At 38.9% G+C, this 26,695-nt stretch overlaps 1 protein-coding gene across 1 annotated transcript in view; it reads left to right on the top strand.

Moving 5' to 3' along the window:
* Window positions 1-23,577, top strand: part of CLUL1 (clusterin like 1) — a gene marked incomplete at both ends in the record, with an annotated part of 33,055 nt that extends 9,478 nt beyond the window's left edge. The window contains 3 exons of the mRNA XM_079717577.1: window positions 3,668-3,805; window positions 18,873-19,087; window positions 23,389-23,577. Coding sequence (XP_079573703.1) covers window positions 3,668-3,805; window positions 18,873-19,087; window positions 23,389-23,577 — 542 coding nt within the window. The remainder of the gene's footprint in view (window positions 1-3,667; window positions 3,806-18,872; window positions 19,088-23,388) is intronic.
* Window positions 23,578-26,695: the final 3,118 nt, after the last annotated feature.

Below are 26,695 nucleotides of genomic sequence, written 5' to 3'. Positions count from 1 at the left end.
ATTTCTAAAGCAAATTTTCAAAGCTGAGAAAGAAAATGCTGGTAAGGTGAGAACTTGAAAAAGACAGTTGCCTCCTTTATTAAAACTCAGGCAGATGCTTGACTCTATTCTGCTTGAACATCATGGGGTTTCTTTAAAATCAGTCCAGGCTCCTCAACTTCCAGTTTGGGAAGAAAGCTTAGTGCCATGTAAAACCAGGTCACGTTTAGTGCCTTCTATGACCTCCTCTGCATCGCTACTGTAATCCCTTAGATCACATCATTTATGTACAAAACCAGAGAAAATACTCAGAGACAAACCCAAGACTGTAGAAATTTCTGTAAATGATAATAATAGCCTTCTACCAATACCACTCACGCCCTCTGATATTCCATGTTGGAAAAAGCAATGCTGCTTTATGTTGTTAAGGCAGAAGGAGGTAACTTCTTTGGGCTTCTGTGGAGAGCCTGGGAGGCAGCATCTCAGGAATGAGAGTTGCAGTGTGGGCCACAGGTAGAATCTGTGTTTCCTTGGACTTATCTCTCTGGAACATTAAGTCAAGGACAGGGATGCTCTTCTCTAACAAAAAATGAAACGGGCTCCTTCTAGAAATCCTGCCAGGTGTGACAACGTGGATGAACCTGGAGGACATTATGCTATGTGAAATAAGCCAGACACAAAAGGACAAATATTATATCCCACTTACATGAGGAATCTAAACTAGTCAATTCCTTCCTTGCACCAACATCACCTCAGTGATAATCTGGAGATCCAGGGTCCCCTGCAAGTGCAGAAAGTAAAAACAAAAACAAAACAGCAAACCAAAAAAGCCTTTGTTACACATTTATACTCTTCTCTCTCCAGTGTCCCTACCCTAACCAGACAGCAAGCTCAACAGAGGAGAGATTCTCTTCCCAGATGAGTACATGAGGACAGTTTATCAAAAATAGGCAGGCAGGGGCTGTGGGGTATTTGCGTGTGGTTTCCATCACTTTTCTGGACTGGTGGTAGGTGAGGAATAAACCTATTGCCCCTAGAAAATCCACCTAATGAGAATAAACCTTTGCCCCTTGCAGTAGGCAGAATAATATAATAGCTTTCCAAAGATACCCAAATCCTAATCCCCAGAACCTGTGAAAATGTTAGGTTACACAGCAGGGGAGAGTAAGGTTGCAGATGGAATTGAGGTTGCTAATCAGCTGACCTTAAAATAGGGAGAGTATTTGGGGTTGTCCAGGTGGCTCCAGTGAAATCACAAGGGCTCCTAAAAGTAGAAGAAGGAGGCAGAAAAGAATCAATAGAGACAGGCTCATGAGAGGAACTTGTCCCTACTTTGCCAGTTTTGAAGATAGAGGAAGGGGAATAGGAGCCAAGGGGTGGGGTGGGGTGGCCTCCAGACACTGGAAAGGCATGGAAATGGATTCTGCCTTAGAGCCTCCAGAAGAGAACAGCCCTGCCAACACCTTCATTTAGCCCACTGAGACCCACTTCAGACTTCTGACCTATAGCACTGTAAAATAATCTATGTTGTTCAAAGCACTAAATCTGTGGAATCTGTTACAATAGCAATAGGAAAGCTGCCTCCTGTCAGTTACAGTGGTTAATATCTTCTGAGTGTAAACTATGTATCTGGCAGCCTTCACAGATAGGCTTTATTTGTCATGATCATCCTAAGAGCCAAAATTAGAAAAGTAGCTAAAATTGAATAATGAACACTGTTAAAAGGAAAAAGGTGATAAAAATATAAAATATCTTGTTTAATATATTTTTAAATTTTATTGAGTGTTGTTTCATTTTAGTCTCCATATGAAAGAATTTCTTTCCTACTTTGTTCTTTCCAGACTTCAGTTGCTGAATCTGTTGAAACAGAATAAGATAGCTTTTGCAATTGTCCTCACTTGGCTTACAAATCCCTGGAGAGAATAGATGAGATCCATTCAATAAAACTGTGGTGTAGTAGCTTCACACAGTGCTGGGTGCTGGGAGCTGGGAGTTCTGGGTTTTAATCCTGCCCTGGAGAATTTTGCTGTCCTTAATTTTCCCATGGGGGAAACAGGAAAGTTGGGAGGGTAGATGATTTACTAGAAGTAACTTCCTAGAAGGGTCCTCAGGCTCTGTTCTGGCATGGCCAAAGGTAGGCGATGGGCTACTCTCATGAGTATAGCATGGGGAATTGGTTCATATAGCCCTCAATTTGCCATCCTTGAATATACCAGGTATTCGTCTAGATGCTGTGAATAAGCAATGATTATGATACAGATGACACAGCCCCTAACTTTCAGGAGTTTAGTCCAGAGAAAGAAAAACAGGTCAGTGAACAATTACACTACCATATCGTAAGAGAAATGACAGAGGAAGTTATGGAAGAATGACAAGATTAAAATGACAAGACCAAATCCCTTCTCTCAAAGGACTCAGAGTTTAATAGAGAAGACAAAATTAACAGCACATAATGCAGAGTTGCTCTACAGTAGAACTCACAGGGGTTCTCTGGGGCAAGAGGAGATGCCACTAAATCTATAGGGAATGGGAGAAAATGACTTCTATTCAACAAAGGGGATGGCTGCCTTACCCACCAGAGGATCTAGCAAATGTCTCGTAGGTTTTTAAACAATAAACTTCACATTTTTTGTTTGTTGCTTTTCGCTGTGCCACGCAGCCTGCAGGATCCTAGTTCCCTGACCAGGGATCAAACCCCTGCCCCACTGCTGTGGAAGCAGAGTCTTAACCACTGGACCGCCAGGGAAGTCCCAGTAAACTTCACAATTTATCTCGAAATGTTTCATTTTTTAACATCAAGGATTTAATATAACAGAATATCATCAGGTTAAAAATTAATAAAACATTTTCCTAATGTGAAACACTCAATTGGGAACTGTCAATTTGCTGTTGGATGACTTCTTTTTTTTTTTTGGATGACTTTTTACATCATCATTTTTATATGGATGGTTAATTATTCCAGGGGGAAAAAAAAGTTTCTTAAAAGTTGATCTGCTTTAGATGTTTTCCTAAATCTTTGACCTACTGTTTATAACGTTATATATGTGAAACGCAAAAAGAATAGTACTAAATACCTACCACCCAGTTTAAGAAACAGACATTTCCAATATCTTTGGAACTCCAATACACATTCGAATTACAGCTTGAAAAAATTAAAATAATTACTAGAAAAAATTTTAATAGAAGCCCAAAGAGAAAAGTGGCTTACAATTCCCTATCTAGTTAACCCCAATGATATCAGAAATAATAATGATAAAAATAAGACACACTAAATTTAAAATAATTTAAATATACAAAGGAACGAAAGAAATGAAAGCTGCTCTCTCCCACCCCATCAAGTCTCTCTTCCAATAGAGTTACTATGAATAATTCCTCATGATTCCTTCCTGAAAATAAAATTATATGCATTAACCTCTGTGTGGGGAGTGGGGTTTGGGGGAAGCAAGTAGTAATAATAGTAATGATGAGTAATAATGACAGTAATGAGACTGCTGGATTAAAGGATACATGCACTTTTTAATAGATGCCAAATTGTCCTAGCAACTGGTTGCACCAGTATGCACTCCTACGATTGAATACAGAACAAAAATTTTGCAAGTGCTGGTTAGAAAGAGAAATGACATTCTATCCATGCCTTTAAAGTTCAAACTCTCTAACGACACTGATGTGAAAATGCTGTTACTTGCAGACTCCGCCCACGGCGGCCTGAGCAGGACGGCATTGCCTGTGCGGGGCCGAGGGCTGTGCGGAGAACTTCGCCAGAACTCGTCGGAATGTTTCCAATTTCACGCAAGATGCCAAAAATGTCAGGATTACCTACGGGAAGGTAAATGATTATTATGTTCTCAGGGTTTCGATTGTATTCTGGTCAGAGGTCACAAATCGCACTTTTACAGGCATCGTGATTCATTTGCTTCCCTTCAAGCTCTTTTTGGCGTGCTCATTGCCGTCTGGGGGTGTTCAGGGCAGTTTTATAAACGTTTATTATTCAAAAGTAGGTCAACTTACTTTTCCCCTTTTAAAAATTCCCTCATTATTCCCGTGAAAAATTTTTATGGTTAAAGACCAAGCGAACACTCTTGTGTGCAAAAGAGAACTCAGAGCAAATTAGGGCAACTTCTTTCTTCTTACTGCAGAGAAAGAAAACCACCCATGAAGAAATCTTCAAAATGTGTAAGCAAATTTTTAGCCAAGTAAGTTTTTTTTCAAGTGGCATTAACTCTTTCCAGATGGTGGGTTAATTACTAATTAGTATTCAAATACAGATAGTAGCTTCTCCTCCTAAGCCCTGAGCAGCGCGTTTCGCCTCCTCCCAGATCTGACCAAGAGCGGTTTTCTTTGCTTCCCCAGGTGAAAAATTCTCTCCACCGGCCCTTCCCCCTTTCCTCCAACCCCCATGTCCCTTCCCCTCCCCAGCTGAAGTCACTTCCCATCCGCTAGGGTCTGAACGCAAATTTTCTTGCAAAATCCAAGAAGAGCTTTTGATTCCTGTGCTTCTGCTTTTTACCTTGCCAAAGCCCTAAGGGAAGGAAATTCTAAAAAATGTGGCTAAGATTTGGAGCAAGAGATTGAATATAAACTGTACCTTTTTATTAGAGCAGATGAGGGTCTTATTTCTTCAGAATTGCTCCCTGGGTGACTTTCTGCAGCTCTGTTTCATCATTTGGAAAATGAAATTAATATAGCTACTTCACACAGGTGTTTTGAGGATTAAATAAAATGTCTGAAGTACTCATGATTCTCATTATTCAAGTGTTTGTTTTTCAAGTCACAGTTACAAGGTTGCATACAGACAACAGAAGTTTTTACAAGAGAAAAATATACACTAATATACTGACCTCTTACAAAAATAGCCCCACTCAAACATGCCACCTATGTATCATTAACTTCCTTTAACTTCCAGTTAAAAGCTTTGAAGAATAATCTCTCCCTGATTGTCATAAGATAATAGAGAAGATGGGGGTGGGTGGGAAGTGATTGGAAGAAGGTGAAGGAAAGGTACAAACTTCAGTTACGAGATAAATAAGTACTTGGGCTGTAATGTACAACATGATGACTATAGCTAAAGCTGCTGTGTGATATATAGGAAGGTTGTTAAGAGAGTAGATCCTAAAGGTTCTCATCACAAGGAGAATGTTTTTTCTTTTTAATTGTATCTGTATGAGATGATGGATGTTAACTAAACCCACAACAGTAATCAATTCAGAATATATTGTGAATATGTAAGCCAAACCATCATGCTGTATACCTAAAACTTATACAGTGATGTATGTCAATTATTTCTCAACAGAACTGAAAAAAGAAAGATAATAGGGCTTCCCTGGTGGCGCAGTGGTTGAGAGTCCGCCTGCCGATGCAGGGGACACGGGTTCGTGCCCCGGTCCGGGAGGATCCCACATGCCGCGGAGCGGCTGGGCCCGTGAGCCATGGCCGCTGAGCCTGCGCGTCCGGAGCCTGTGCTCCGCAACGGGAGAGGCCACAACAGTGAGAGGCCCGCATACCGCAAAAAAAAAAAAAAAAAAAAAAAAAAAAAAGAAAGATAATATATAAGAAATCAGATAATACAGTATAAACATATCAAATAATCAGTATACATCATCACACAGTATACATGCAGTATAAATTGATTGCTGCAAAGGTAAAACACAGAGGAAAGGCTGTCCTAATGTGCTTTTTTTTTTTTTGGCTGCTTTGGGTCTTCATTGCTGCGTGCGGGCTTTCTCTAGTTGCGGTGAGTGGGGACTACTCTTTGTTGCGGTGCGTGGGCTTCTCATTGCTGTGGCTTCTCTTGTTGTGGACCACAGGCTCTAGGCACATGGGTTTCAGTAGTTGTGGTTCGCGGGCTCTAGAGCACAGGCTCAGTAGTTATGGCGCACGGGCTTAGTTGCTCTGCGGCATGTGGGATCTTCCCGGCCCAGGGCTCGATCCCGTGTGCCCTGCATTGGCAGGCAGATTCTGAACCACTGCACCACCAGGAAAGCCCTCCCATACAATTTAAACTTTTATATTTTATGATAAATGTATATAGAATAAAATAATAGAAACACATGTGCCTAATACTAGATGAAGAAATAAAACATACCAAAATTGATGAAGCCCCCGCTGTGCCCCTTCCACATCACATCCTCTTTATCCCCTTATAAGGAAATCGTTTTGGGTTTTTTTTCTTCCAGTTTTATTGAGATATAATTGACATACAGCACTTATAAATTTAATGATTTGACATCGTGAAATGATTAACACAGTAAGTTTAGTAAACATTCATCATAGCATGTAAAAAAATTTTTTAAAAAGAAAAACATTTTTTCCTTGTATGAGAACTCTTAGGATTTACTCTCTTAACAATTTTCATATATAACATATACCAATGTTAATTATATTAATCATGTTGTATATTACATCCCTAGTACTAACTTATAACTTGAAGTTTGTAACTTTTAACCACCTTTGTCACCATCACTGACTATATTCCCCACACAGTAGGAAACTTCTATTTTGAATTTGGTGCTTATTATTTCCTTGTATTTCTTTTTTAAAAATTTATTTTATTGAAATATAGTTGATTTACAATGTGTTAATTTCTACTGTACAGCAAAGTGATTCACTTATACATATATATATATTCTTTTTTCATATTCTCTTCCATTATAGTTTATCACAGGATATTGAATATAGTTCCCTGTGCTAGGGACCTTGTAGGACCTTGTTGTTTTCCTTGTGTTTCTTTATACTTTTATCATATGTTTATATATAGCACACATACACACGTATACCATACATAGCAATGTTTTACATGTTTTTAGTTTTTATATTGTCAAAGTATAACTTTTAAGCTTAAAAATATGACTCATACAAGTACAAAATGAGCATGTTAAGATTGATTTATTCTGGGCTTCCCTGGTGGCGCAGTGGTTGAGAGTCCACCTACCAATGCAGGGGACACGGGTTCGTGCCCCGGTCCGGGGGGATCCCACATGCCGCGGAGCGGCTGGGCCCGTGGGCCATGGCCGTTGAGCCTGCGCATCTGGAGCCTGTGCTCCGCAGTGGGAGAGGCCACAACAGCGTGAGGCCCACATACCGCAAAAAAAAAAAAAAAAAAAAAAAGATTGATTTATTCCATTAATAAGGGAATGAGCAGAGTGATTAAGCTGGTTTAAAGGAGTACAGGAGAGACTGAAGTATCTACAGTCAAGGATAGACAGAATGTTGAAGTAAGATTGCAAAGTTAGATATAAAACTAGTTAATGTACTGAAGGGCAATAAAACTGTAACTTTTGCAGTTATGATTTCTATCAGACCAAAATAATTTGTCTCTACTCAACAAAAATTATTTGCAACTTTTCAATCTGTAATTTACATCTAATTTCGTGGAGTCTGGCCCGAATCAACAGTGAATAGTAAATCCAACAAAGGATCATTTCCCTAGAGAATTAAGTAATCTTTGGGTGGACCTCTTAGACAGTACTGTGTGTGACATTGAAAGGACACACAGCCATTCTTCTGCATTGTTTCCAAGTTTTGGATAATATTTCTTAATAGTATAAATGTTATCACTTATGTATTCTTTTGCACCTTGGTGTTTCACTCAGTACAGTTTGGGAGATTTAGTCATGTGAATGCATGTGGTTCTAATTTCACGAATTCATTGTTGTATGTTAGTCTGTGTAAGCACATTACAATTTATCCATTCTCCTGCTGAAGCACATTTAAGTTGCTTCCAGTGTTTTACAAACAACTCTTGTATGTTTTGTCAAACAATGATTTTGCCTCTTTTATCAACATTTGACTCATTCTTTGTTCTAAGGCTAAGCATACAGCTGTAATTATAATCTTTTTTTTTTTTTTTTTTTGCATTACACGGGCCTCTCACTGTTGTGGCCTCTCCCGTTGCGGAGCACAGGCTCCGGACGCGCAGGCTCAGCGGCCATGGCTCACGGGCCCAGCCGCTCTGCGGCATGTGGGATCCTCCCGGACTGGGGCACGAACCCGTGTCCCCTGCATCGGTAGGCGGACTCTCAACCACTGCGCCACCAGGGAAGCCCATGTAATTATAATCTTATATTTGAAAAATATAAGATAAATGGAATATGTTCCAAAACATTATAAATCTTTTTTTTTCATTGTTTTTTTTCCTTTATTTTTTATTTTTTTTGCTTTATAACAAATTTAATCAGTTATACATATACATATGTTCCCATATCCCCTCCCTTTTGCGTCTCCCTCCCACCCTCCCTATCCCACCCCTCCAGGCGGTCACAAAGCACGGAGCTGATCTCCCTGTGCTATGAAGCTGCTTCCCACTAGCTATCTACCTTACGTTTGGTAGTGTATATATGTCCATGCTGCTCTTTCACTTTGTCACAGCTTACCCTTCCCCCTCCCCATATCCTCAAGTCCATTCTCTAGTAGGTCTGTGTCTTTATTCCTGTCTTACCCCTATGTTCTTCATGACATTTTTTTTTCTTAAATTCCATATATATGTGTCAGCATACAGTATTTGTCTTTCTCTTTCTGACTTACTTCACTCTGTATGACAGACTCTAGGTCCATCCACCTCATTACAAATAGCTCAATTTCATTTCTTTTTATGGCTGAGTAATATTCCATTGTATATATGTGCCACATCTTCTTTACCCATTCATCCGATGATGGACACTTAGGTTGTTTCCATCTCTGGGCTATTGTAAATAGGGCTGCTATGAACATTTTGGTACATGTCTCTTTTTGAATTATGGTTTTCTCAGGGTATATGCCCAGTAGTGGGATTGCTGGGTCATATGGTAGTTCTATTTGTAGTTTCTTAAGGAACCTCCATACCGTTCTCTATAGTGGCTGTACCAATTCACATTCCCACCAGCAGTGCAAGAGTGTTCCCTTTTTTCCACACCCTCTCCAGCATTTATTGTTTCTAGATTTTTTGATGATGGCCATTCTGACTGGTGTGAGATGATATCTCATTGTAGTTTTGATTTGCATTTCTCTAATGAGTAAAGATGTTGAGCATCCTTTCATGTGTTTGTTGGCAGTCTGTATATCTTCTGTGGAGAAATGTCTATTTAGGTCTTCTGCCCATTTTTGGATTGGGCTGTTTGTTTTTTTGTTATTGAGCTGCATGAGCTGCTTATAAATTTTGGAGATTAATCCTTTGTCAGTTGCTTCATTTGCAAATATTTTCTCCCATTCTGAGGGTTGTCTTTTAGTCTTGTTTATGGTTTCCTTTGCTGTGCAAAAGCTTTTAAGTTTCATTAGGTCCCATGTGTTTATTTTTGTCTTTATTTCCATTTCTCTAGGAGGTGGGTCAAAAAGGATCTTGCTGTGATTTATGTCATAGAGTGTTCTGCCTATGTTTTCCTCTAAGAGTTTGATAGTGTCTGGCCTTACATTTAGGTCTTTAATCCATTTTGAGCTTATTTTTGTGTATGGTGTTAGGGAGTGATCTAATCTCATACTTTTACATGTCCCTATCCAGTTTTCCCAGCACCACTTATTGAAGAGACTGTCCTTTCTCCACTGTACATTCCTGCCTCCTTTATCAAAGATAAGGTGACCATATGTCCGTGGGTTTATCTCTGGGCTTTCTATCCTGTTCCATTGATCTATCTTTCTGTTTTTGTGCCAGTACCATGCTGTCTTGATTACTGTAGCTTTGTAGTATAGTCTGAAGTCAGGGAGCCTGATTCCTCCAGCTCCATTTTTCGTTCTCAAGATTGCTTTGGCTATTCGGGGTCTTTTGTGTTTCCATACAAATTGTGAAATTTTTTGCTCTAGTTCTGTGAAAAATGCCAGTGGTAGTTTGATAGGGATTGCATTGAATCTGTAGATTGCTTTGGGTAGTAGAGTCATTTTCACAATGTTGATTCTTCCAATCCAAGAACATGGTACATCTCTCCATCTATTTGTATCATCTTTAATTTCTTTCATCAGTGTCTTATAATTTTCTGCATACAGGTCTTTTGTCTCCTTAGGTAGGTTTATTCCTAGATATTTTATTCTTTTTGTTGCAATGGTAAATGGGAGTGTTTCCTTGATTTCACTTTCAGATTTTTCATCATTAGTATATAGGAATGCCAGAGATTTCTGTGCATTAATTTTGTATCCTGCAACTTTACCAAATTCATTGATTAGCTCTAGTAGTTTTCTGGTAGCATCTTTAGGATTCTCTATGTATAGTATCATGTCATCTGCAAACAGTGACAGCTTTACTTCTTCTTTTCCGGTTTGGATTCCTTTTATTTCCTTTTCTTCTCTGATTGCTGTGGCTAAAACTTCCAAAACTATGTTGAATAAGAGTGGTGAGAGTGAGCAACCTTGTCTTGTTCCTGATCTTAGTGGAAATGGTTTCAGTTTTTCACCATTGAGGACGATGCTGGCTGTGGGTTTGTCATATATGGCCTTTATTATGTTGAGGAAAGTTCCCTCTATGCCTACTTTCTGCAGGGTTTTTATCATAAATGGGTGTTGAATTTTGTCGAAAGCTTTCTCTGCATCTATTGAGATGATCATATGGTTTTTCTCCTTCAATTTGTTAATATGGTGTATCACGTTGATTGATTTGCGTATATTGAAGAATCCTTGCATTCCTGGAATAAACCCCACTTGATCATGGTGTATGATCCTTTTAATGTGCTGTTGGATTCTGTTTGCTAGTATTTTGTTGAGGATTTTTGCATCTATGTTCATCAGTGATATTGGCCTGTAGTTTTCTTTCTTTGTGACATCCTTGTCTGGTTTTGGTATCAAGGTGATGGTGGCCTCGTAGAATGAGTTTGGGAGTGTTCCTCCCTCTGCTATATTTTGGAAGAGTTTGAGAAGGATAGGTGTTAGCTCTTCTCTAAATGCTTGATAGAATTCGCCTGTGAAGCCATCTGGTCCTGGGCTTTTGTTTGTTGGAAGATTTTTTATCACAGTTTCAATTTCAGTGCTTGTGATTGGTCTGTTCATATTTTCTATTTCTTCCTGATTCAGTCTTGGCAGGTTGTGCATTTCTAAGAATTTGTCCATTTCTTCCAGGTTGTCCATTTTATTGGCAGAGAGTTGCTTATAGTAATCTCTCATGATCTTTTGTATTTCTGCAGTGTCAGTTGTTACTTCTCCTTTTTCATTTCTAATTCTATTGATTTGAGTCTTCTCCCTTTTTTTCTTGATGAGTCTGGCTAATGGTTTATCAATTTTGTTTATCTTCTCAAAGAACCAGCTTTTAGTTTTATTGATCTTTGCTATCGTTTCCTTCATTTCTTTTTCATTTATTTCTGATCTGATTTTTATGATTTCTTTCCTTCTGCTAACTTTGGGATGTTTTTGTTCTTCTTTCTCTAATTGCTTTAGGTGCAAGGTTAGGTTGTTTATTCGAGATGTTTCCTGTTTCTTAAGGTGGGATTGTATTGCTATAAACTTCCCCCTTAGAACTGCTTTTGCTGCATCCCATAGGTTTTGGGTCGTCGTGTCTCCATTGTCATTTGTTTCTAGGTATTTTTTAATTTCCTCTTTGATTTCTTCAGTGATCACTTCGTTATTAAGTAATGTATTGTTTAGCCTCCATGTGTTTGTATTTTTTACAGCTCTTTTCCTGTAATTGATATCTAGTCTCATAGCATTGTGGTCGGAAAAGATACTTGATACAATTTCAATTTTCTTAAATTTACTAAGGCTTGATTTGTGACCCAAGATATGATCTATCCTGGAGAATGTTCCATGAGCACTTGAGAAAAATGTGTATTCTGTTGTTTTTGGATGGAATGTCCTATAAATATCAATTAAGTCCATCTTGTTTAATGTATCATTTAAAGCTTGTGTTTCCTTATTTATTTTCATTTTGGATGATCTGTCCATTGGTGAAAGTGGGGTGTTAAAGTCCCCTACTATGATTGTGTTACTGTCGATTTCTCCTTTTATGGCTGTTAGTATTTGCCTTATGTATTGAGGTGCTCCTATGTTTGGTGCATAAATATTTACAATTGTTATATCTTCTTCTTGGATCGACCCCTTGATCATTATGTAGTGTCCTTCTTTGTCTCTTCTAGTAGTGTTTATTTTAAAGTCTATTTTGTCTGATATGAGAATTGCTACTCCAGCTTTCTTTTGGTTTCCATTTGCATGGAATATCTTTTTCCATCCCCTTACTTTCAGTCTGTATGTGTCTCTAGGTCTGAAGTGGGTCTCTTGTAGACAGCATATATATGGGTCTTGTTTTTGTATCCATTCAGCCACTCTGTGTCTTTTGGTGGGAGCATTTAGTCCATTTACATTTAAGGTAATTATCGATATGTATGTTCCTATTCCCATTTTCTTAATTGTTTTGGGTTCGTTATTGTAGGTCTTTTCCTTCTGTTGTGTTTCTTGCCTAGAGAAGTTCCTTTAGCATTTGTTGTAAAGCTGGTTTGGTGGTGCTGAACTCTCTCAGCTTTTGCTTGTCTGTAAACATTTTAATTTCTCCATCAAATCTGAATGAGATCCTTGCTGGGTAGAGTAGTCTTGGTTGCAGGTTTTTCTCCTTCATCACTTTAATTATGTCCTGCCACTCCCTTCTGGCTTGTAGAGTTTCTGCTGAGAGATCAGCTGTTATCCTGATGGGGATTCCCTTGTGTGTTACTTGTTGTTTTTGCCTTGCTGCTTTTAATATGATTTCTTTGTGTTTAATTTTTGACAGTTTGATTAATATGTGTCTTGGCGTATTTCTCCTTGGATTTATTCTGTATGGGACTCCCCGTGCCTCCTGGACTTGATTAACTATTTCCTTTCCCATATTAGGGAAGTTTTCAACTATAATCTCTTCAAATATTTTCTCAGTCCCTTTCTTTTTCTCTTCTTCTTCTGGAACCCCTATAATTCGAATGTTGGTGCGTTTAATGTTGTCCCAGAGGTCTCTGAGACTGTCCTCTGTTCTTTTCATTCTTTTTTCCTTATTTTGCTCTGCAGCAGTTATTTCCACTATTTTGTCTTCCACCTCACTTATCCGTTCTTCTGCCTCAGTTATTCTGCTATTGATCCCATCTAGAGTATTTTTTATTTCATTTATTGTGTTTTTAATTGATGCTTGATTCATCTTTAGTTCTTCTAGGTCCTTGTTAACTGTTTCTTGCATTTTGTCTATTCTATTTCCAAGATTTTGGATCTGGGAAATAGAATCTTGGATCATCTTTACCATCATTATTCTGAATTCTTTTTCAGGTAGACTGCCTATTACCTCTTCATTTGTTAGGTCTGGTGGGTTTTTATCTTGCTCCTTCTCCTGCTGTGTGTTTTTCTGTCTTCTCATTTTGCTTATCTTACTGTGTTTGGGGTCTCCTTTTTGCAGGCTACAGGTTCGTAGTTCCCGTTGTTTTTGGTGTCTGTCCCCAGTGGCTAAGGTTGGTTTAGTGGGTTGTGTAGGCTTCCTGGTGGAGGGGACTAGTGCCTGTGTTCTGGTGGATGAGGCTGGATCTTGTCTTTTTGGTGGGCAGGTCCACGTCTGGTGGTGTGTTTTGGGGTGTCTGCGGACTTTTTATGATTTTAGGCCACCTCTCTGCTAATGGGTGGCGTTGTGTTCCTGTCTTGCTAGTTGTTTGGCATAGGGTGTCCAGCACTGTAGCTTGCTGGTCGTTGAGTGAAGCTGGGTGCTGGTGTTGAGATGGAGATCTCTGGAAGATTTTCGCCGTTTGATATTATGTGGAGCTGGGAGGTCTCTTGTGGACCAGTGTCCTGAGGTTGGCTCTCCCACCTCAGAGGCACAGCACTGACTCCTGGCTCCTCAATTTGGGATGATTTGTTGTCTATTCATGTATTGCACAGATGCAGGATACATCAAGTTGACTATGGAGCTTTAATCCGCTGCTTCTGAGGCTGCTGGGAGAGGTTTCCCTTTCTCTTCTTTGTTCTCACAGCTCCTGGGTCTCAGCCTTTTCATTGTTTACCATACATTTTTGGTCCCAATTTTAAATGGACTCACTGTAAGTAGCTCTTTTCCCGTACCAGTTACTGGTACTAGATGTATACACCTAAATTCAAAATAGTAGTTTCAAGATAAAGGAGTTTGATGTGGAATGGTCACAGTGGGGGTTCATCTGTTTGGGTTATATTTTATTTCTTAATATAGGAGGTAGGCACATGGAATTTATACCAAGGAATATCTGTCTCCAGCCCAGTTTCTGTTACATGAGACCATATAATTATCAATTAAACTGGATCTCTTTTGAAAGTGATGTAGGCAATATTAATAATTGCTTGACAACCACAGGTATAAACTGGAAACTCACAGGCAGAAGGTGATACATGCACACTAGATTAAAGACAAAACAGCCACAGTATTTCGCAGCTCCTCCCATCAAAAGCTGGAGTCTGTTTTTTCAACCTGAGAATCTGGGCTCGGCCATGGGTCTGTCCTTAAGCAACAAGATATTGGCAAATGTGAGTGGCTTGAAATGTGCTTGTGAATTAAAGTTGTCCTCTCTTGCTACTGGAAGCCTATCCACCACTGTGTGATCAAGCCCAGGCTAGCCTTCTGGAAGATGAAAGATCCCAGCCATGCCAGCTGAGACCCTCAAAATGTGAGGGTCTAGACCATCCAGCCCCAGCTGAGCTAGCTCAGACATAAGAATAGTCCAACCAACCCACAAAAACATGAGAAATAATAAATATATTTTTGTTGTGCAACAAAAGCTAATGGATGCATATTGTCACATTTCATAAGAGACACCTGTTAAATGTGGGTTTTCTTTCTTCCTTTTCTTGAAACACTCATTCTCATGTCTATATGGTGACTAAAAAAATGCCTTAAGGTACTGTGGGTCCCACTGATCATGTGAGTGTTTTTTTTTTAAGTAACAGCATTAAGATATAGTTTATATACCATAAAGTATACAATTCAGTGTTTTTTAGTATACTCACAAAGTTGTATAACCATCATCACTATCTAATTCCAGAACATTTTCACCCCAAAAAAGCAACTCCATACTCATTGGCTGTCATTTCCCATTCCCCGCCCCTTTCCCCTACCCAGCCCCTGGCAACCACTAATCTGCTTTCTGTCTCTGAATTTGCCTATTCGGGGTATGTCATATAAATGAAATCATACAATATGTGGTCTTTTGTGACTGACTTCTTTAACTTGGCATAATTTTTTCAAGGTTTATCCATACTGTAGCATCTCTCAGAACTTCATTCCTTTTTATGGCTGCTTAATATTCCATTATATGGATATACCACATTCTGTTTATTTGCTCATTAGCTGATGGATATTTGGTTTGTTTCTACTTTTTGGCTATTGTGAGTAATGTTGCTATGAACATTTGTGTACAAGTTTTTGTTTGGACATATGTTTTCAATTTTCTTGGGTATATACCATGAAATATATATGGGTCATATGGTAACTCTATGTTTAACATTTTGAGGAACTATTAAACTCTTCCAAAGTGGATTACCATTTGCATTCTCACAGAAATGTACAAGGGTTCTAATTTCTCCACATCCTTGACAACACTTGTTATTGCCCATCATTTTTATTTTAGCCAACCTAGTGGATGTGAAGTGGTATCTCATTGTGATTTTTTCTTGTATTTCTCTAATCACTAATAATATCAAGCATCTTTTCATGTTTTTATTGGCCATTTGCATGTCTTCTTTGGAGAAATGTCTTCAAATTCTTTGTCCATATTTTAATTTTGTTATTTGTCTTTTTATTGTTGAGTTGTAAGAGGTTTTTTTTACATATTCTAGATACCAAACACTCATCAGATATATTATTTGAAAATATTTTCTCCCATTCTATGTGCTGTCTTTTCACTTTCTTGATGATGTCCTTTGAAGCATGGAAGTTTTTTATTTTGATGAAGTCTACTTTATTTCTTTTCTTTTTTTATTTTGGTGTCATATCTAAGAAACCATTGCCCAATCCAAGGTCACACAGGTTTATGCTTATGCTTTCTTCTAAGAGTTTTATATATTTAGTTCTTGCATTTAAGTCTGTGATGCATTTCGAGTTAATTTTTGTATATGGTATGAGGTAGGGATCCAGCTTCTTTCTTTTGCAATTGGATATCCAGTTGTCTCAGTTTCACTTGTTGAAAAACTATTCTTTCCCGTGTAGAATTGTCTTGGCACTCTTGTTGAAAATTCATGGACAGCAAAAGTAAGGGCTTATTTCTGGACTCCCAATTCTCTTCCATTTGTCCATGTATCTATCCTATGCCAATTCCATACTGTCTTTTTTTTTTTTTAATAAATTTATTTATTTATTTTTGGCTGCGTTGGGTCTTCGTTTCTGTGCAAGGGCCCTCTCCAGTTGCAGCGAGCAGGGGCCACTCCTCATCGCGGTGCGTGGGCCTCTCACTATTGCAGCCTCTGTTGTTGCGGAGTGCAGGCTCAGCAGTTGTGGCTCACAGGCCCAGTTGCTCCGCAGCATGCGGGATCCTCCCAGACCAGGGCTCGAACCCACGTCCCCCACACCGGCAGGCAGACTCAACCACTGTGCCACCAGGGAAGCCCCTCATACTGTCTTGATTATTGTACTTTGTAGTAAGTTTTGAAATTGGGAAGTGTGAGTGCTCCAATGTTGTTCTTCGTTTTCAAGATTGTTTTGGCTATTATGGATCCTTTGCATTTCCATGTCAATTTTGGGATCAGCTTGTCAGTTTCTACAAAAAGGGCAGTTAAGATTTTGATAGGGATTGCATTAAATCTATAGGTCAATTTGTGGAGTATGGCCTTCTTGACAATATTAAGTCTTCCCGTTCATGAAAATAGATGTTTTTCCATTTATTTGTCATCTTTAATTTTTTTCACAGTGTGTTTTAGTTTTCAATACAAGTCTTACACTTCTTTTAAAAAATTTGTTCATAAGCATATGGTTCTTTTTATGCTATTGTGAGTGGAATTTTCTTAATTTCATTTTTGGATTGTTCATTATTAGTGTATAGAAATACAACTGATATGCATATATTGATCTTGTGTTCTGCAACCTTGCTGATTTATTACTTTTCTAAAAACAAAATTTATTTATTTATTTATTTTTGGCTGCACTGGGTCTCCGTTGCTGCAGGCAGGCTTTCTCTAGTTGCGGTGAGCGGGGCTACTCTTCGTTGAGGTGCGCAGGCTTCTCATTCTGGTGGCTTCTCTTGTTGCAGACCACAGGCTTTAGGGCACACGGGCATCAGTAGTTGTGGCACACAGGCTTAGTTGCTCCACAACATGTGGAATCTTCCCGGACCAGGGCTCGAACCCATGTCTCCTGCACTGGCAGGCAGATTCTTAACCACTGTACCACCAGGGAAGCCCTGACTTATTACCTTTAATGGTTGTGTGTGTGTGTGTGTGTGTGTGTGTATGTATTCCTTAGGATTTTTTGTATACATGACTATGTCATCTATGAATAGAGATAGTTTTACTTTTTCCTTTCTCATGCGATTATGTTTTGCACATAGTTTCACCTTTATTTTAAGGAAATCTTTTTCCACTCTCTAAAAGAGTAAATGAGTGTCCCTTGTAGAATTCTCCTTGCCTAATATCATGAGGGAAGTCACCACCTTCTTCCCCCATAATTAAAAAAAAAAACAAAACTACACCACTATTCTAAAAGTTAACAACTCTAAACTTGCAAATGAAGACATTTTAAAACAGTATCTGGATCTCCTTTCAAATGTACACTGTATTTTGTTAACTGTGACTCTGTTTTCAAAATATTTTCTTGAATTACTTTTCAAATGTACACTATTGCAAATTTTTTTACCTGCAAGTACAAAGGTCTCCCTCTCCTGAAGATCCCAACACAATTTTTGGAAAAGTGTGAAGGCTGGAGGATCTTGCATTATATCTACATCTCAAAAAGAAACAGTAACTGATTTTTAAGACTTGAGATGAGGTAGTCACCTAGCTTCTGGTTGGTGGATTCTCCCCCACCCCTATCTTCCTGAAGGCATGATTTCTTAGTAAACAGCAGAAGACATAGTCAAAAGAGCCTGTGATCTTTTTCTACAATAACAATCCTTTATGATCCCAGATGCCCTAACACATAGACACTTCTGTAGTCTGCAGACAAATAATCTTTACACAGTATCAAGATGCTCATCAGCGCAGCTCTATAAATTCCTTTAACCCTGTTTCAGTTCAGAAGGACTGTTGTGCAATAATAACACAGAGCTGCAGAATCTTAGTGACTTGTAAACACAAAGGTTTCTTTCTCTCTCTCTGTGTCTTGTCAATTACAGCTTGCATGGGAGCTGTGCTGCACATCTCCTCACTCAGGATGATGGAGCCTCCACCATATGGAGCAAAACTAGTTCCACTGTCAGGGGAGGGAGGGTGATAAATCCTAAACCATTCTTAAAGGATTCCTCCAGCAGTAAGACACGTCACTTTGAATATGGCCATGCTCAACTTCCAGGTGGCAGAAAAGTGCAATCTCCCATGTGTCCTGATGAGAGTATAAGTGAGCAGCCCTAATGACCTTCAGAGACACTATGGAAAGGAAGACAAGGAAAAGGAAAATTTTAGTAGATTTTTTTTTTTTTTTTTTTTTTTTGTGGTACGCGGGCCTCTCACTGTTGTGGCCTCTCCCGTTGCGGAGCACAGGCTCCGGACGCACAGGCTCAGCGGCCATGGCTCACGGGCCCAGCTGCTCCGCGGCATGTGGGATCTTCCCGGACCGGGGCACGAACCCCGGGGCCCCTGCATCGGCAGGCAGACTCTCAACCACTGCGCCACCAGGGAAGCCCAGGAACATTTTAAATCTTCAGTGTGTGCTGGCTCTGTGAGCAGGAATTCTGCAGTGTTATTTCATTCATGCTGATTGTACCTGGCTGAAAACTCACTCAAGGTCAAAAGGCTGGAAGTAGAAAGCTTAAGGGCTGGGACTTAAATCCACAACACCCAACTCCAAGTCCCACATACCTTTTTCTTTACCATGTTACTTTCTTCTTTGCTAGACTGTCCTGATGTTCCTAAACTATACACAAAAGTAGATGAGGCCCTTGAGTTGGTCAACATATCCAATCAGCAATATGCCCAGGTTCTCCAGATGACCCACCATCACTTGGAGGACACTACATATCTGATGGAGAAGATGAGAGAGCAGTTTGGCTGGGTGACAGAACTGGCAAACCAGACCCTAGGAACCGAGAACATCTTCAATTTCATAAAGGTAATGGAGAGACTCAAGAGCAGATATGGAGACTAAGTGTGCATACATTGATTTTTCTGTTAATTTACTTATTAATTACATCTGAATTTGAAAACAGGCTCTAGAAGGATATTCATACTTCCATTGTGATTGTACTCAGGCTGACTTGTGCATGGTCTTTAGAAAACAAGAAACTCTATAAAGAAAACCAATTTAAAACACAAAGTACTTTCTAATCCAGAGATGGCTAATTCTGCTTAGAGCTGTAGTGCAGATACAAGTAACCGTGAAGAAACCTGGCCAATGTCGTTTTTAAGGGAGAAAACTTTCAGGTAAAGCAACTTGAGATCAAAGGCTGACTCTGAAACTTACCAGCTGAATAAGTTTGGGAAAGTTCTGTAATCTTTCTAGGCCTCAGTTTTTCCATCTGGAAAATGGGAATAATAATAGCTACCTTAAAATTGATGTCTGTAAAACAATGAGTATAAGTTCCTTATACTCAAGGTACTGACTTACCTTGAAAATTAAACACAGTTATATATATATATATATTTTTTTTTGTTTGTTTAATTTATTTTTTATTTATTTATTTTTGGCTGCATTGGGTCTTCATTGCTGTGCGCGGCCTTTCTCTAGTTGCAGCGAGTGGGGGCTACCCTTTGTTACAGTGTGCAGGCTTCTCACTGCGGTGGCTTCTCTTGTTGCAGAGCACGGGCTCTAGGCGTGCAGGCTTCAGTAGTTGTGGCACGCAGGCTCAGCAGTTGTGGCTCACGGGCTCTAGAGTGCAGGCTCAGTGGTTGTGGCGCACAGGCTTAGTTGCTCTGCAGCATGTGGGATCTTCCCGGGCCAGGGCCCAAACCCGTGTCCCCTGCATTGGCAGGCAGACTCTCAACCACTGCGCCACCGGGGAAGCCCCACAGTTATATATTAATATTCACATATAAACATTGCCATCTTAAGTTGCACTTATACCATGTCTCCCACTTGCAATCAATAACTCCTGTTGCATAACATAAAATAGTGATTGAATTTCTTCCCTGATGCACCCCCTTCACACACCATATTACATTAATATACGATGCACCAGGCAAGTGATTTCTGATGAGGTTGGTATTGGTGGGCTCCTAGAAAGACCCAGATACAAAAATCACCGGCAGAGCAATTGAAGGTACAATATTTTGTGTAGCATGTAATGTTAACAGTCCCCCGGGATCCCTTTACCAACTCCAGCTGGTGCTGCTGCTAACTGCTCACCCCTAGCCTTCTCCAAAGGGTTGTCCTTGGGGCCACTTATGCTCCAGAGCTCCCTGCAGGGTCAGGCTGAGGCTGGAGGTCACCTGAAGGCCACCTCCCAGATTAGCTTCTCCCTCTTCTCTATCTTGCTCGCCTCATCTCCCTAAAAGTTTTACTGAAAGCACCCTTAATAAATAACTGTGTCAGAATCTCAGGCTCTGCTTCTAGGCAATCTGACCTAAGACATTCTGTATCCTAGTGGTTCACTCTCTTTTAAGGTACAAGGTTGTAGTTTGAGAAGTAAGTTTAGAGAGTCACAACCAGCACATTAAACAAACAAACAAAAGCAGAATAGGACACACCAGAAGAAAAAATATTAGAGTGCATTGCATTTAATAAGTCAGATGCATATGTCATGGAACTTTCATTTCCATGATGTGTGTTTATATATGTGTATAACTTATATGTAAGATGTGGTTTTTTTTCTTTTTCTATTTGAGTATAGTCGATTTACAATGTTGCATTAGTTTCAGGCGTACAGCAAAGTTATTCAGTTATATATATGTCAATATATTCTTTTATATATACATTCTTTTTCAGATTCTTTTCCATTACAGGTTATTATAAGATATTGAATGTAGTTCCCTGTGCTATACAGTAGGTCCTTGTTGTTTATCTATTTTATATATAGTAGTATGTATCTGTTAATCCCAAACTCCTAATTTATCCCTCTGCTGCCTTTCCCCTTTGGTAACCATAAGTTTGTTTTCTAAGAAATGTGTGTTTTTGAGTCATGATGACAAATGTGTTTATAACTGTAGACCATAGTCAAAAGGTTTTGAAAGCCACTATCAATTCCTGCTGACTCTCTATTACTTCATTAGATAGATCATTCCCTAGGAGAGTAAAATAATGTGATATATTTGATCATTCTCACAAATATAGACTTTTAGTTTAAAGAGGAAAAATTCTTGTAAGGAATGAGGGAAAGAATAAATTTTTTTTTTTTTTTTTTGCGTTTCGCCGGTGTCTCACTGTTGTGGCCTCTCCCGTTGCGGAGCACAGGCTCCCGACGCGCAGGCTCAGCGGCCATGGCTCACGGGCCCAGCCGCTCCGTGGCATGTGGGATCTTCCCAGACCGGGGCATGAACCCGCGTCCCCTGCATCGGCAGGCGGACTCTCAACCACTGCGCCACCAGGGAAGCCCAGAATAAAATTTTAAGAAAAATTTTAGCAGTGCTTTCAATCTTTAGAAAAGTAGAGCCAATATTTAACTGTTTTTATCGTCGTCAGGATTTCCATTCTATGTTTCAATTTGCTTCCATTCTAGTGGCTCTGAGTAACATTAACTGATTTAACTAAAATGTATGGTATTGATAACAAAGACACTTCTATAGAAAAAACTCCATAGAAAATAAAATTATGGTTTTCAATGATACATTTTTCTAATAATAATCACTGCTAAAAAGCCCTCAATATTTGTCTGGCAATGTTCTAAGAACTTTTCCCGTGTATTGGATCATTTAATACTCTGTGTTCCTATAAGGTGAGTATGATTGTTTTACAGATTTTTCAGATGAGGTACAGAGAAGTTAAACAACTTGTCTGAGGTCGCACAGCTAGTAACTGGTAGAACTGAGATTCAAGGCCAAACAGCTTTTCTTCAGAATCCTTGGACTTAACCACTTTGCTGAACCGCTTGTAAAACTTATTTTTCTTTAAACAGCTCTTAGTTCATCATGTAATGGAAAGTGCAAATTTGTAAAACAGCACATGCTGAAGAGGAATCTTTTGTAAAACAATATACAAATTCCAGCAGGTGAAAAAAGTTATGCTTTTTAGGTTGTGGTTACATGTTAGCATTATAATTGTTTATTGAACTAGACGTAAACGCTTTATGCAGTTTTTATGTGTGTTATATGTATCAAAAGGAAAAGGGGGAAAGTTATGTTAGCTTTATAAACTAGAATTAAGAAATCACCAGTGTTAATTTGGCTTCTTAATATTCTGCTTAATTTTTTTGATAGGGAAATTTATTTGAACACATTTTCAAAATAGTTCTTTTTTTATATAAATTTATTTATTTTATTTTTAGCTGCGTTGGGTCTTCGTTGCTGTGTGCAGGCTTTCTCTAGTTGTGGCGAGCAGGGGCTGCTCTTTTTTGCAGTGCGCGGACTTCTCATTGCAGTGGCTTCTCTTGTTGTGGAGCACGGGCTCTAGGCACACGGGGTTCAGTAGTTGTGACACAGGGGCTCAGTAGTTGTGGCTCGCGGGCTCCAGAGCACAGGCTCAGTAGTTGTGGCGCATGGGCTTAGTTGCTCTGCAGCATGTGGGATCTTCCCGGACCAGGGCTCAAATCCATGTCCCCTGCATTGGCAGGCAGATTCTTAACCACTGTGCCACCAGGGAAGCCCCAAAATAGTTCTCTTAAGGTTACATCAAGTTGCATGTCATTACAGTTTCATTTAAATTATTAAAATCAAAGTATATGCCCTTGAGAACTCATTAAGAAAGTAAACGACATGCATTTCAGATGACTGGTTCTTACAAAAATCACACATACAGCCATAAATTGTAAATTTCCTGTGGAAACTCAGTACAAAACTTGGTACATCACATTAGTATTTGTGACACAGACAGTAGCGCTCACCAAATATTCCATCCGCTCACTCACACTTTCTTGCTCCTCTTGCAGTTAAGTGGTGCCATGTGTTAAGTTCTGGCCAATGAAATGGGAACAAAAATGAAAAGAGTTATTTCTAGACTGAGATAGAGAAGAGCCTGTGTGTGATTATCCATTCTCTTTCTCTGCTGAGGATGTTAAGAAAGCCGTGCATTATTACATGTGCTACAGCACATGTGAGATGATGTTCCTTTCTCAGCCAGGGTCCTGAGCATCTAGGTGGTTCAGAACCCTTGTGATGGGCATGTAACATGAGTGAAAAATAAATTATAAGAAGCCACTGGAATGCTGGGGCTAATTTGTTACCTCAGCACAACTTAGCCTATCCTGACTAATGTGGTATTAAATTAATGCTGAATGTGTGCTGGAATTTAGTAATCTTTTGTTGTATAATCCTTCTTCTTAGGTAGTTCCAGGTGTTCATGAAGGAAATTTTTCCAAACGAGATGTAACGATGACAGAGGTAAGCATTCTGCCTTCCCCTAATTTCACACTCACCATCCCTCATGAAGAAAGTGCTGAGAGTTCTAACTTCATTAGCTACATGCTGGCCAAAGCTGTACGGCATTTTAAGGAACATTTTAAATCTTGGTAAGCAGAGTGCTTGATTAGGAATGCTTGTCAACAGGAATAGATGATTCATAAAAGGGAAAAATGACAAAACTAGTTTTAAAATACCTTGAAAATATATTCAACCTCATTAATAATCAAAGACATGAAAACTAAGACAAGATAGCAATTTTTGCCTATTAAATTTGCAAATTAAAAAAAACCCTGATAGGATGTGATGAAATGAGAATTCCCATATGTTATTGCCGGGAACATAAACTGTTTTTGCCTTTTTGAAAAGCTATTCAATTATACATATCAAGAGTCATAAAATTTCTTTTTGATATATTAATTCCACTTCTGGAATCAATCAGAAGGAATAAATCTAAATTTGAATAAAAGTTCCTACCCCAAGATCTATATTTGCAAAATTATTTAGAATGTTAAAAACAATCTGAACGTCTATAAACAAGAAAATGGTTAAAAGATTATGGCTAAATATGCTCAGTAAGTCTTATGAAACCATTAAAGATATTTATAAAATTTAAATCATAACATGACAACTACTGGAACAAGGGTTTATTCTAAGCATATCTGTGAGGTAGATATTATTATTACCATTTTTCAGAAAGGGAACTTGAGACTCAGGATCCAAGGTTAAATGAATTATTCAAGTCAGCAGGTGGTAGAGCCAAATTTTAACCAGTTCTCTCTGACTCAAAATTGCCACATTATACTGGTTCCTGTTAGGACATTTGGTCAAAAAAAAAAAAAAAAAAAAAGCGAGTACAAAACTCTATAAATGTAATGATCAAAAAAATCTAAAATCTGCATTAAAAATAAAAAGGATTGTCAGGAATTACAATGGGAAATGGATGATTTATTTTAAACCCTTTCCATTTTCTGATATTTTTACAATTTTCTATAGTGAATAAATAATTTTAAGATTTCAAATTAGAAGATGTTATTTTGCTAAAATACCTAGGTAAATGTAGATTGAACACCGTATCAACGTGTTCTGCATCTCTAAACCTAAGTATAAGTACTTCCATTCCATGATAATCCTACATTGAGATAAAATGTAAATCTATTAAAGTCTGCAGAGAAAATAAATGAATGACATTTCAGGCATACATTAGTCACCATCTCTGTTAAACTTAGGATGATCTTCTAAATTAGTGGCACAATTAAAACTGTACATAATAGTCTCCTTTGGTAACATGGTCAATCTTAAAAGAATAATTTTTAATTCTAAGTTATTATTCCTAAGGGATCTTGTTAGTAGGTCACCATCAGTGTATAATTAAGCTGGATATTACTGGATTTGCTGCCTCTCCCTTTACCTCTGAATTTTGGAGAAGTTTTTGCTCAAGTTACATCAATCAACCAATATCTTTTTAGCATCAACTAAGTGAAGGCACAAGACCCAGGTACGGTGGAGGAGAAAATGATGAACTTGGGAGATACAAGACACACAGAACAGTAATAGGAGGCAGCATTTAGTGAGTGCCCAAGGGGGCCCTCTGGGAGTTGAGGGCAGTGTCTTTACTTTACCATGGAGGAGAAACTTCTCAGTGTGGTACATTTCCATTTTTTTCCTCTTCGTTTTCCATCGGTCTTCTATCCCCTTCATCTTTTCCTCTTCTTTTCTCTTTCCCTCCCTCCTTCCCTCCCTCCCCCCCTCTTCTCCCTTCATCCCCCACCAAAATATATATGATATATATCATATATATGTTTGATCATATATATATGATCAAATAATATATTTGATCATATGTGCATATATATATGGTCAAAATATAAAGGTGAGAATACTCCAAAAAAGATTCCAAAAATAGGGGAAAATGTGAGCAAATGGGGCCAGGAAGACTGGAGTGTCTAGATACTAGGGATGCTGAGAAGTCCTATTAAATGAATCTACTCCCACCAGGGCCCTTTGTGCCTCCCTCTGTCCGGGAACCTCCCCCATATGAGTTTGTGTTCTTTCTTCACTTGTAAGCATGGAAGGGGGCTTCCCTGTTGGCGCAGTGGTTAAGAATCTGCCTGCCAATGCAGGGGACACAGGTTCGAGCCCTGGTCCGGGAAGATCCCACATGCCGCAGAGCAACTAAGCCCATGCACCGCAACTACTGAGCCTGAGCTCTAGAGCCTGCGAGCCACAACCACTGAGCCCGCGAGCCACAACTACTGAAGCCCATGTGCCTAGAGCCCATGCTCCACAACAAAGAGAAGCCACCACAGTGAGAAGCCCGAGCACCGCAACGAAAAGTAGCCCCTGCTCACCACAGCTAGAGAAAGCCTGCATGCAGCAACGAAGACACAATGCAGCCACAAATAAGTAAACAAAACATAAATAAATTTATTTAAAAAAAAAAGAATATAGGAAGGGCTTAAACACCTTCCTATATTCTATATTAAAAAAAAAAGGCATGGAAGGATACTGTCTGCCTCACAAAATGAGTGGGGAAGCTGGGCAGCTGTACCTAGGGCCCAAACTCAGTAGGCTGTGGTGAGACACTGCAGGATTTTGAGGGAAGAAACAGTGTGCTAGTGTTCAAATGGGTATTGATGATTTATTTATGACTGAATAATAAAAATATTTTCAATAAAATCTTTTCACAGATTTTGGAATGAAGAGGCTGCAATGACAATGGAAAATATGTTGAAAAATTGAGTTAGTGAACAAATTATTTACTAATACGGCTCACAAAATGATCTTTCATAAAGGCAGTATTAATTTTTTTCTTTTTAATTTATAGTTCTTTAATTCTAAAAGTAACAAAATCACAAATTCCAAAACTTTATTTTTCTTTTAATTTTTTTTTTTGCCATGCCACCCAGCTTGTGGGATCTTAGTTCCCCCATCAGGGATCAAACCCAGGCCCCAGCAATGAGAGCACAGAATCCTAACCACTGGACTACCAGGGAATTCCCCCCAAAATTTAGAAGACAAAGATTATCTGCAGTCCCACCATCTTCACAAAACTGTTATCATCTTACTATTTTTTCTTATTCACATTTTCCACTTATTTTCTTAGATGGATTCCAAAAAATTGAATTATTTGTTTAAAGGTTAACATTTTATTGATATATATTGCCAAATTTGATAGCAGCAATGTCTAAAGTACAACTTTCTCATATCCTAACATTTCAATTGAAAAAAA

The sequence above is a fragment of the Hyperoodon ampullatus genome, assembly GCF_949752795.1.
Source record: "Hyperoodon ampullatus genome assembly, chromosome: 13".
NCBI lineage: Eukaryota > Metazoa > Chordata > Mammalia > Artiodactyla > Ziphiidae > Hyperoodon > Hyperoodon ampullatus.
This window is presented reverse-complemented; position numbering and strand designations above follow the sequence as displayed.